Source organism: Lissotriton helveticus, chromosome 3_1 (assembly GCF_964261635.1).
Source record: "Lissotriton helveticus chromosome 3_1, aLisHel1.1, whole genome shotgun sequence".
Taxonomy (NCBI): Eukaryota; Metazoa; Chordata; class Amphibia; order Caudata; family Salamandridae; genus Lissotriton; species Lissotriton helveticus.
The window spans coordinates 1,162,275,518-1,162,288,333 of NC_136061.1; the positions used below are offsets into that span (position 1 = coordinate 1,162,275,518).

At 40.6% G+C, this 12,816-nt stretch overlaps 1 protein-coding gene across 1 annotated transcript in view; it reads left to right on the forward strand.

Annotated features, from left to right (window-relative positions):
- Nucleotides 1-4,859: 4,859 nt before the first annotated feature.
- Nucleotides 4,860-12,816, forward strand: part of LOC144824218 (NXPE family member 1-like) — a 249,360-nt gene continuing 241,403 nt past the window's right edge. Inside the window, exons 1-2 of the mRNA XM_078683366.1 lie at nucleotides 4,860-4,888; nucleotides 4,947-5,016. Of these exons, the coding sequence (XP_078539492.1) occupies nucleotides 4,860-4,888; nucleotides 4,947-5,016 (99 nt within the window). The remainder of the gene's footprint in view (nucleotides 4,889-4,946; nucleotides 5,017-12,816) is intronic.

Genomic DNA, 12,816 nt, shown 5'->3' on the forward strand with positions numbered 1-12,816 from the left:
CTGGAGATTCCTGGTGGGCTTTCAGGTCTTATATAGTTAGGAATTAGCATTAAAAAAACCTTTGAAATTCACTGAAAAAAGATAGGTTTCAGGCCTTATATAGTTAGGAATTAGCATTTAAAAAACCTTGCAAATTCACTGAAAAAACCATAGGTTTCAGGCCTTATATAGTTAGGAATTAGCATTTAAAAAACCTTTGAAATTCACTGAAAAAACCATAGGTTTCAGGCCTTATATAGTTAGGAATTAGCATTTAAAAAACCTTTAAAATTCACTCAAAAAACTATAAGTTTTAGAGGTGTTATAGTTAGCTCGACATTTCACTCATACAAAACCATTGAAATTGCTCCTATATAGTTAGTTGTACTAACTATATTTCACGCACCCGCAATCCACTGCTGAAGATGTCACATATTACATCATTCATGACATGGTCAGTGACATCACTGATGACATCTCAAATGACATCACTGATGACATCATCCACGTGACAATCACATACACCTTTTCATACACTAGTAAAATCTTTCATCACTCTTTGTAAAATACAGAGTATCATATTTGAATCCATTGTTACAGCAATACAAGTATCTAAAAACCCACTCAGTGATTCATAGATGTATACACACATCTAATCACTTACCTGTAGATTCACTCATACATGCTGTCAATGAACAATAGAACACTATCAAAAATACTTATACACCTAAATCGACATTACACACCAGCACACATCCTATTCACATATGAAGTCATCCTACTCACTTATGCAAACAATAGATCATACTTACATATTTACTTAGCTACACACTTATACAAACACAACTTCATCTATTCATTTAGATAGTAAGTCATACTTAGTGAATTATAAAATCATTATTACAAGTATAAAGTTATCCATACAGTCACTCACACAATCATTGAGTCTTATGTATACTTATTTATATGCAACAACTGACACATACACTGCCTTTTATTATTCTAGTTTATTGGACATGTACCATTGAGAAATACATTTGCTCATCACCACACCCATAAAGATATTCACTCACCCAAACTACTGTTAGAACATGTAGTTTTAACTTCATATATCTAGTGAATCAACTATTCACACATCTTTGGGCAGTCACACACCCCCCACCAAACCACACACACATTCACTCTCACATACAAATACTCAGTTAACTAATCAATAACTAATATAGACTTTCACATAGCTAGTAACCAACTGGAGAACCAGTTTACACAACAACTGACAAAGTGATACAGATATTCAAACAGTTTAGTCACTATCCGCTATATTTAGTGAGACACTATAAATTGGTCAAGTAAACAGTCAATTACACTGATACTAAATCCTTCATCCAAATATTTATTTTTATATATCCACTCATTCTTCAATGCAAATTGCTATATATATAATGCATATTTAAATAACAAAGCAAACCACATTCACTGGATGATGTCATCAGTGATGTCATCAGTGATGTTATTTGAGATGTCATCAGTGATGTCACTGACCATGTCATGAATGATGTAATATGTGACATCATCAGCAGTGGATTGCGGGTGCGCGAAATATAGTTAGTACAACTAACTATATAGGAGCAATTTCAATGGTTTTGTATGAGTGAAATGTCCAGCTAACTATAACACCCCTAAAACTTATAGTTTTTTGAGTGAATTTTAAAGGTTTTTTAAATGCTAATTCCTAAATATATAAGGCCTGAAACCTATGTTTTTTTCATCGTATATATATATATACATACATATATAAACATATATAATCTGCATATCTCTATAAATACAAATATAATTGCAGGCATACATATACATATATGTATACATATGCATGTTATTTACATGAAAGTTTGAAAAACACTAATACAAGCAAAGCTAAAAAGCCACCTCATTACAAACAGAATGGCTTTAACTTAAATGAGGGCGAGATCTATTGCATTTTCAATGCTTGTTTACTTTGGTTCCATCAAGAAGGCATTCAGATGTGTCACACATTTGCCATAAATTCTGAATGTTAGCACTCTAGTTGCTCATTAGATCACTGTAGTAAAGCTACTGCTCACCAGGGAAGTCTGCTGCTGGTATTCAAAGTGCATGTTTCAGTCTGCATGTCAGAATTATTTTAATGAAATAGAAGAGGATTTGAGAAGTCACTCAAAATGTGCCCTAATTTTTCTTTCTGAAGCACTAATCATACTTTGTATGGCAAAATATACCCCCTCATTTTGTTCCTTTTTAAATTAAATGTTTTCAGACTTACCACTTCATTCCAATCAAGATGGCTTCAGGTGTGCCATACCTTTGTAATAAGTAGGACTGTTAGCGCTCTAGTTGTTCTTTAGAACACTCTGGGAAGCTGCAATAGAACACAAAGGAATCAACTGACAGTCTCTGTCCTTGTTGGATGTACATGTTTTACTGAGAATGTCAGACTTCATTCTCACATGACTGAGACAGATAATGTGAATTTACAGAAAATATGCTTTCAGCTTAGCTTATAGATCCCCTTCACAACTACTGTGGGAAAAGCATGAGATAATAGTTTTCTTTCAAACATGATTCATGATATCCCAGAAGAAGGCTTTTTCACATTGTAAAATCACCTTAGAACACACCACAATTCCTAAAATGAGTATGGTACCATCAACAAATGATTTATAATGTAAATAAAGTCTTAAAACCTTCTATTAACTGCAATGCTTTTTAATGAGGTGCTATCATGTATATTGGTCCCAAGATGGCTGCCAACAGTTTCTGGTTTGGAGTGTTGACAGACAGTTGACAGCCAATCAGCATGCAGCTCGTGCTCGGAAAGGTAAGCTTACAGTAAGCTTACAGTAAGCTGCTATAGATATATATATTTTTTCTCTTTTGATTTTCTCAGGAACTACTGGAGGGATTTTCACCAAATATGGAAAAGGCACTTCTGCATACCAGTCCCTACAATTTTGCCAAGTTTGGTGTAATTCCGTTCAGCGGTTCGGGCTGTAGCCTTGTCAGAACGTCCTATGGAAATTAACATGGGGAAAACACGTTTTGGGACCCCCCTTTTTTCTCAGCCCCCACTTCACGAATCCCCCCGAAACTTTCAGGGAAAGAGCGCAGCGGAGCTGGCCAAAATTTGGGAAAATTACACGCAAATTCCTCGACCGGCGCCAAAGTTATTCCCAATAGAATGTTGCGGATTTCCAATGGTAGCTAGGTCCTAACTATATGGTAATATTAACCAATTTAGGAAATTCGTAAACAATGCAAAAATGTATTTTAGTTAAAAAATAATTATTATTTAATTATTACATAACTACTTGCCACCCTATACCCCTATAAACCTAGCAACCTACAGCAAAATATAACTAAAATAAATATGTATAACACAATTTACATAGCTGGTAATCAATTGCGAGACCAATTAATAATCACAAATTAACAGTTAACTAATTATTACATAATTAACTACACACCCAACAACCCTATAAAACCAGCAGCACACTTCTATAACATAACCCAAAAATATAATGATAACACAATTTACATACTAATTTAATCAATGAAATATTTAATTAAACATTAAAAATATTTATTTTCACCATATACTTCTGTAAAGCTACACAACTAAAATATAAATAAAAGTATTACATATCAAATATATTACAAAATAAATAATCATTTCAATATTAAATAATAAACTAATAATTAATTTCTGATTAATTATTACTTAGTTAACTTCCCACACTTTATCACTACATACCCAGCAGCCCACACCTGATATCTAACTAAAATATATGATTATTACACAATTTAGATAATTAATAATCAATTTAAATAATTATATATTACAACTTTTGTGTTATTAATTATTACCTACCTACCTTCTCACTCTATACCCCTACAAATTGTGCAACCCGCACATGAAATATAACTGAATTAAATCAGTATAACATAATATAAAAAATAATATCAATCACATACTTCCTTAAAAATGATTTAAAATAATAATTAATTATTACTCAATTAACTTCCCACCCTATCCCTCTTCAAACCCAACAACCCACTACAGCACTATAAATCACTATTATAAATTACAATAAAAATTCTAAATTATTACGGTTACAAACTATATTTAAAAAATAACAATTTTACAAACAATAGCAACACATAAAATTAATATGTAAACTAAAAACATTAACATTATTTAAAAACGATATTCCTTCTAACTATATTTTTAAAACGATATTAACAACAATGATATTCTTAGCAATGTTATTACTTACCTGAAAAAATGATATTCTTAACAACAATATTTCATCATCACAACAGTTTCCCGATATTTACAGCTCTATATTTTGTACAAATACCGATCATATCTCTTTAGGTAATCTCTTTCACATTTTTTGGTGTTAAATTCTCAAGTATAAACTAGACCGCCGAGTGATAATCACATAGCCCAATAAGTATACAATCTGCACAGGAAATTCATGTGTTTAAGTTTTGTTTACAGTGTTCTGTGTGTGCTGTCTTCATAACCAGTGTTAGTTTAATTACGTTAGACTCACACTACAGCTCTAATGATGTGCTTAATTGTATTTTCCTTTTTTGCAGATACTGACGCCTGCACAGTGTCGGGAGAAAGAAACACAGAAGCACCTGATACTCCTAAAATAAGCAAGGACAAGTGTGACTCCTCCAATCTTGTCCAAGCATTAAGTCACAATCTTCACCACCATCACACTGCTGGTCATTGCAAAATGGCATCCCTAAATCTCCTAGTCAGGTTTGTATTTTGAGGAGCTTGATCATTGTACACTGCATCTTACACCAAGCTTTAGGAGAGTCATGGGATGCACATGGTTTATTCTTGTTATCGCCTGCAATAGTGCCTTACTAGAAACACTAACTTGAATATTTACTCACATTTTTTTCAACAGAGCAAAAAAGGCCTTTCTGTTGATTGTCATCGCAACATACATATTTCTGATTTATCTACTCTTGGCACAGGTAGGCGTTGAAATGTTTTGTTTCTAGTCAAAAAGACACTTTCTTCTGTCAAAACTGGACTTGAGTATTTAGCACCATTTGAAGGGAAAAGTAACAGTGAATAATTGCCCCTCGACACAGTTACCATCTGCCAGCAAACATTAACTATTAGTACTCAGAGATTTAGATACCGCACCATTTTTCCCCAGGTGGAAGTTGAACACAATAAATATGCCTGTATTGGCTGCAGAGAATGTGCCAACAAACCTGTTCCTGCCACAGCTGTAGGTGTTCCATAGAGAATTAAGGGGCATATTAGCAAGGTCTGGCGATATAATTATCGCCGCTTTAGCGTCCGTTTTCGGGCAATAAGCGGCGCGTGTTTCTATGTCAAATGTAAATGTCATGGTACTTATAGAGCGCACTGTCACCAGACAGTCACCTTGCGGTGTCGCCTATGCGGTTTCCTGGCGCTGATACTCATACCGCTGTGGAACCCCTCCTGGCTTTCCCTGTGAAGTGTCCACTCCTGGGCACCCCCAGGGTGAAGCCAGGCATCCTTAGCGCTGTTGGGGCCGGTGTGGAGGCTAAGCAAGCTATTGCCCAGAGTTGCAGCGTGGGGCCCGTGATTAGAATAGGCACAGAGGCGAGAATTAACAGGTCCGAGGAAATTGAGCCCGAGACCCCGCCGAGGCGGGAATCGAACCCTGGTCCCTAGCCAGAACTCTGCATCAGGGTCTGCCGCTCTAACCATTGAGCCACACTCCTCCTCCTCCTTCTATGATGTAGAGCGCGTTTTTTCACAGCCACGCATCGCTAAAGAGATGCAAAGAAGGCGTGGCTGTGAAAACAACACATGAAAATATCGCGAAGGCATCTTCGGAATTTTATGTATTGTTAATATAGTGTTATCATGGCGATAATTTTCAGCGATAGCAGGTGATAATATTCCTCCCGCTATGTGGGCCAGTGATAATTATCGCTGGTTCTTGTTAATATGCCCCTATGTTGTTTGAAAGGGTTCACTCACTGAAAAAGATGACGAGGTGGTGCAATCCCTAATGTCAGGAATGTTTCTTTTACACTGAGGAATGCATTATGTGAGGAAATGAAGACATGCGTGATTAAATCATATTGTGCCAAACGAGACCTCCGAATGGTTGATACCAGTGGTTTTTGCGTGTAAACTTGGCTGAATGGTAGGATAAGGATATTCAATGATTTAAGTTAATGAGTGTATCTGGGTGGACTGGCATGTCCTACCGAACATTAACAAAAATGAGTAACCCTGGTTAAAGCTTAGGTGTTTTCTCTCTCAATTTTTCAAATGCCCACCCTTTCTTTTAGTCATATTTCAGCTTTCCGTATTTGACTTCATTTGTCTCACTGGAAAGTGCATATAATTTTCTATGAATGCCCTTTGGTTTGGCTTTGACTTACTTATTTTCCAGAAGGCAATTCATATATTGCTGGAGATTATCCCTAAACTTGCACATTCTTCTAGAATGATATCTGTTGGAAGTGGGGCTGATATAATTTAAAATACTAAGCTGTTGAGAATGGTTTCGAGTAAGTTGAGGGAGTCAGGTTTTAGTGTAGGAGCAGAGAAATGTAAGTATGCTGTCAGTAATGTGGAGAATAGCTTGGACAATCCATATTAGCAGAAGGTGAACAGCCTTGGGGGAATCTTGTAGAATCAATTGAGAATGTGCAGAGGTATGTGGATAAGGAGCAAACAATATGTTTTTAGGGCTTGTGGTATGTTATTCTAAATTTGATAATCATTTTTCTGAAAGGACTTAAGTGTTGATTGCATTATTAAATAAGCATTGGCAAAGCCAATAGGTCTCTCCTATGCAAGATGTTTGGCTTCGTCAATTTGTTTTAGCCAAGTTATACAGAAGCCCGCTCTTTTTTTTTTTTACGGCTGATTGAGCTCACAGGATCCGATGCACCTCACAACTTTTAAATATCATGTTGAGAGTAATTTTACATTCAATAGACAGATCCAAAGCCTAACACTCCCCACTAAAAAGTTAAACTCCAGAGGAGGAGAGGTTAAAAGGAAGATTTTAACATCATTAAGCTGTTACTCGGGCAGGAGATTTAGTCCTGTCACTCAGAAGCAGTAACTCAAAAACGAAACATGCCACGATATGGGTTGTTTTTTGGCCACTTATGAGAAACTCACAATCTAATCTTCTCCAATCTTTTCCCCTTTAAAATGCACTTAGGAGTAATTGATATCTGGGGGCAGGGCAGCAGGGATGCACATTTCAAAAGGCCAGCTGCAATTGTTCATAAAGAAGAGACTTTGCTGAAAATGGGAGTAAACGTGTAATTCAGTATTATTTGTTGGAAATTAACATTGGGTGTCAGTTGTATCTCAAAAAGTTCAATGCGTAGCATCTGAGATCCACATCACCATAGTGATTTTTGCAAAACCCCAGTGGAAATGAAATGTATAAAGAGGATTTTTTAAGAGAACAAATAGTCAGGAATCTTAAAAAAATTATTTTGAAGCAGGAAACGTGTGTCCAAAAGCACGTGCTGGGTTGTCTTATGAGTAATAGGGCAATGAATGACCTGTGTCGCTCCCACCCAGACCTCAGTGAACCGGGCCCAAAAAAAGAAAAAAACCTGCACAGGCAGATCTTCAATACACTTCAAACAGCATTCACACCTTAGTTATCTGATGCTCTCCACAAATACAGACTTTCTGTTCAGGTTCTGAAGGTGTGATGGTGATGGGGGTATGATTGCATCAAACAGGTATATCCTAAAAAAAAACGATGCTTCATTACAACCATTCTAACCCTTGACCCCTCCTGTGAAGCTAGGACTTGAACAATACCTCTAAAAATATGCAAAGCAGAAACACTAAAAACTTCAAAAGCTCTTGAGAGGAGCAAATTAACCCAGCAGTGCCGCAAATGAAGCTTCTTGAAGCATGATCATTACAAACACAAATGGCAGTGAACTTAAAATCACAGCAAACATCATAGTTCCATTAGGTCACAAGTTATAGCCTGAAATATTAAAAACAACAATCTCTACCTCTAAGAAAGGAAGCATTTTAGAAGGGACAAAGGACACACAAATAAGGCAGATAAAAACAAATCAAATGTTTAGCCACTTGACCAAAAATGCCTATTATTTCTTTTTAATCCCAAGTGTGTAAGAAAAGCATCCCAGTCGCACGTTTCCAAAGAGAGTGAAAGTAAAACTGCAAAATCACTGTGCTTAAAAAATACCTGAATCCCAGCGCGAGCTAATAAAGTATTTAATTTGTACTTGGTCCATACTCTTTAAAGGAACAAACACACAAATACATGAAAAGGAAAGTGAAACTGGCACGTGCTGACCAATGAGATGCAAGATAGTGAGAGTGACGATGAAACCCCCATTAAGGCTTTGGTTTTTTAAACAAAAAATCTGGCAAGCATTCGCTGTCTCAGGCGAGATCTAAAAATGAATGAGCAGAAGTTAGTTATTTAGGGCCATATGCAGCCGCGGCCCGTGGAGGGAGTTACGGTGGGGCAGGGAGGCGGGGAGGGGAAGGGGCAGGGTGGAGGGTGCTAAAAACCGGCATATGGATAATTGCCGGTAAGTAAACAATTTAATTAATAAAACGAATTTCGTAGCGCGCACTGCATCGCATTTTGCAATATCCATATGACGGTTTTTAGCACCCTCCACCCTGCCCCGCTCCCTCCCCGCCTCCCTGCCCCACCGTAACTCCCTCCACAGGCCGTGGCTGGCCATATGTATCATTCTTCCGTTTTGCGATTCTGAAATAGCGATTTTTCACGAATCGTAAAATCAGAATCGCAAAAAGGTATGTATGTAATAAATCGCAAAAAAAATAGCGATTCCCAAAAAATCTCTATTTTCATCGCAATTTCAGAAATAGCGATTCCTTAAAGGAAAAAATCGCAAATTTGCGAATTTCGCAAATCTGAGAATCGGAAACTCAGGTGCAGCTTGATGACATCACAACCAGGAAGTGTAACTACCCATGCTGCACCTGAGTTTCTGAAGAACAGACAGAGAGAAGGAGTGGTGGGGAGGGAACTCTGCAGTGGAGGAAAGAATGCAGGACACAGGAGACATGCCCAGCCAGGACAGCCCCCAGCAGCAGCAGGCTGACAACCAGAGGGAGAGAAAACAAACATTTTTAGAAGCAGAGCTGGAAGTTCTCATCCAAGAAATGGTCACAAGCCATGAGCTGCTGTTTGGCACAAAATCTCTGAGGGTGCCTGAGACACGGAAGAGGCGCATATGGGCAGACGTACAACAAAAGGTTAATGCTGTTGGGGTAACACACAGGAGTGTAGAAGACTTAAGGAAGCGCTGGTATGACATGCGCCAGCGCTCCAAGGAGAAGGTGGCTGCCAGGTTGGAGCAAGCCAGGAAGACTGGTGGAGGGACCTCCACTGCCACAGACTCAACACTTTTGGAGGAACTGGTGGAGGGAACCCTACTTCCTGAAAGCGTCATGGGCGTGACCGACCTGGACAGCTCCGACCCCCCGGGACCAGGACAAGGTAAGAGGCATGCCATCACACCCTTGACCCCCCCCAAAACTACCCCCACACACCCAGCAATGACCCAGGGGCAGGACAAAAGTAGAAGGTGCGTGCAGGAACACAATCACACACTGCAATGCATTATGGGAGATGTAGACACATGCACATTACAGTGGTGCATTTACACCCAGCCAATCCCCAAATGCACTTGCACATAATGAAAGGAAAAAACAAGATACATGTAATCCCAACAAGTGATATTTAATAATTGTCAAGTGCAAGTCAGAACAGAAAATAAATGTGTGCTTTTACGTCCACAGCATCAACTGCAACTCAGGCAACAGGCAATGGGAGACAGGGCAATTCCCCCACCAGACCAGCGGCTGCGCAGGAGCATGAAAGTGAGGACAAGGCTAGCCCAGTGAACCCCCCAAGCGCCGCAGGAGGAATGTTGTCCGACCACTAACCCCTTTGTAGGAGGATGGCCAGGACACTGATGGCGATGGCCAAACTGATACCACACAGCCAGAACCACAACAGCGCCCCTGTGCAGACCCAATTCCAGAAGTCCCAACAAGACGCAGGTCCTGTGCTTCCAGCAGTGCTGCTGATCCAGAGGATGGGTTCATGTTTGCCGACTTTGAGCTGAACATGTTGCAGGTACAGTGCCTGCAAGCAAAAAATATAAAGTCACACCAAAGGCAAGTCAGGGCAGGCTTCAGGAGCACGACATGTGCCATGGAGGCACTCTGTGCTGAACTCAGGGCCGACTGTGCAGCCAGGCATAGGGAGATGCAGCACCTGGACTTGTACACACGGGTGGTGAACCGCCTGTCCTCTACCACCAATGCTTTAGATAAGCCGCAGCATCTGCATGCAGCGCGAGGTGGCGCACAACAGCCAGGACGTGGCAAGGGCCCTGCCCCAAATCACTATGGCTGTGGATGAGCTGCACGCAGTCCGCACAACTGGTCCAGGAGTCCTGACTCCCACTGATGAGGACACCCTATCAGGAAGGAGCAGCACCACCCCCCACCAACCATGGATAGGCGCCGTAGTGGCCGTAACAGTAGGCCTAGTGGTCCAAGTGAGGGAGGCACTGTGCATCCCCAAACAGAGGCTTCCTCCCGACAGCTTGTGAGTAGATGTACATGGGACCACAGGATGGGTGCAGCTACCCACTGCACATGGACACTTGCCCCTGATGGGAAACTTGCACTGTGCATGAACATGTGCTGGACATTTGCATTGTGTCATTTTCTCTTACCTAAAAATAGTTGCACGTGATCTCATCCCGCCTCTGGTGCCCAGCAGCTGCACCAACTACACCGGCTGGCATGCGTCCTGGAGCTGGCCCCTCGACATCTGATGTGTCAGATTCACTGACCTCCACCGGTGTGCCTTTCCTGGTGGCGATGTTGTGCAGCATGGCACATGCTACCACTATCTTGCAACAGGTCTGTGGGCTGTATTGTAGTGCCCCTCCGCTCTTGTGTAGGCATCTGAATCTGCTTTTGAGTATCCCAAATGTCCTCTCAATGGTGGCTCTTGTTGCTATGTGGGCACTGTTGTACCGCCTTTCCGCTGCATTGGCTGGATTCAGGTAGGGCGCCAGTATAAAGTCACGGACCGCATATGCACTGTCACCTGTGGTGTGGGAGGTATATGGTTAAACACTGTCCTGCACATGCTATCCTTAACAAGTGTGGCCTCTGTTCAAATGCATTTACCTAGTAGATAGCCCTCGCCAAACTTCCCACTTGTGAGTCTATGGTGTATCCCACTTTGGTGGAAGATGAAAGAGTTGTGCAGGCTGCCAGGGTATTTGGCAACAATGTCCGTGATGATGTGTTTGGCATCACACACCACCTCTATGTTCAGGGAATGGTAGGATTGGCGATTCCTGAACACGTACTAATTCTGGGAGGGGGGGATATTGCAACGTGTGTCCCATCTATGCATCCGATGACGTGGGGAAATTGGGCTATTTGATAGAAGTCCTGTTTGGTCTAGTCTAGTGTCTGTGGGGTGCTTGGGAAGTGAATGTGGTGATGCAGTCTCTGTACCATGGCATCAAGGAATGCGTGGAAAAAGCGCGAAAGTGCACTTTGTGACACCCCTTCTGCTGTGGCTATCACCCCCTGGAAACTACCTGATGCCAAGAGGTGCAGTGAGCACAGGACCTAGATGTGGGTGGGGATGGAGTGTGTCCTGCGTGTGGGATGTTCAAGGAAGGGTTTGAGTTCATCAATTAAATGAAGGATGCTCTCTTCATCCAGCCTGTAGTGTGTATGAATGTCCTCCTCAGTGCCCTAGAAGATGGTAATGCGCGCACGGAATATCCTCTCCTAGCGTCTCCTCCTCAGTGCAGCAGCTCTGAGTCGCAGCCTCCTGGCAATCACGTAAAGCCCAGCCATTGTGGAAAAAAAGTCTGTTGCATTGTGGGACTCCATATATAGTTTGCACCTGGTTACCACCTGCTCCTACTTGGTGTTAATTGCGATTCTCTAAAATGCGAACTTCGTGAAATCGCTAATTGCGATTTTTTCATACATTCCATTGTGATTCCTTATTTCGCGTTTACCCCCTCTCGCAACGTAAGAAATCCCTATTTTAGCGATTTCTTATTTTGAGATGTGATTGTGCTTCATACATTGGGAATAGCAAATTTTTATTCGCCAACGCTGTTTTTTGCGATTCGCAGCGTTTGTGACAAAAAATTAGCTTGATTCATATTGCCCTTAGCCATTGAATAGGAGGCCTTTACATGCAGGTGGGGAGTGCACCATTTAAATATTCATTTGAGGGAAATTACTTTAAAATTTGTACCGATCAGAAACCATTGGTTGAGACTTTCTCTCGAAAAGGGGCTAGAGTCAAAGCTGCTCATTGACAAATGGATTTCTTGAATGCAAGAGTGATGTTTTTTGAGCAAGTATATGCCTAGTATAAAGCATGTGTAGTGCTAGAGGCACGCTTGTGGTCTGACACCACGTGATGACCTTTGACTAGCATAATTGTAATTGACTTTGGTGTTTTATTTTACCCTAGCCTGAATCTACGACGTCCTGCATATGTCTTGTTTCTCTTTTTGATTTCTTTTTGTAGTTTTGAAGTGGGAGCTGTCACAGTAGAACAGCTTGCCAAGAACAGAACACGTGGAATGGACATTTGAAAGCATGAGAGAGAGAGAGAGGTGTGGAATGCACTTTTTGGTCTTGAAGTGCAGTGTTAAGAGCAGTCGTGCACAAATGTGCACTATGTTGTACATTGAGCGATGAAGTATGTGATG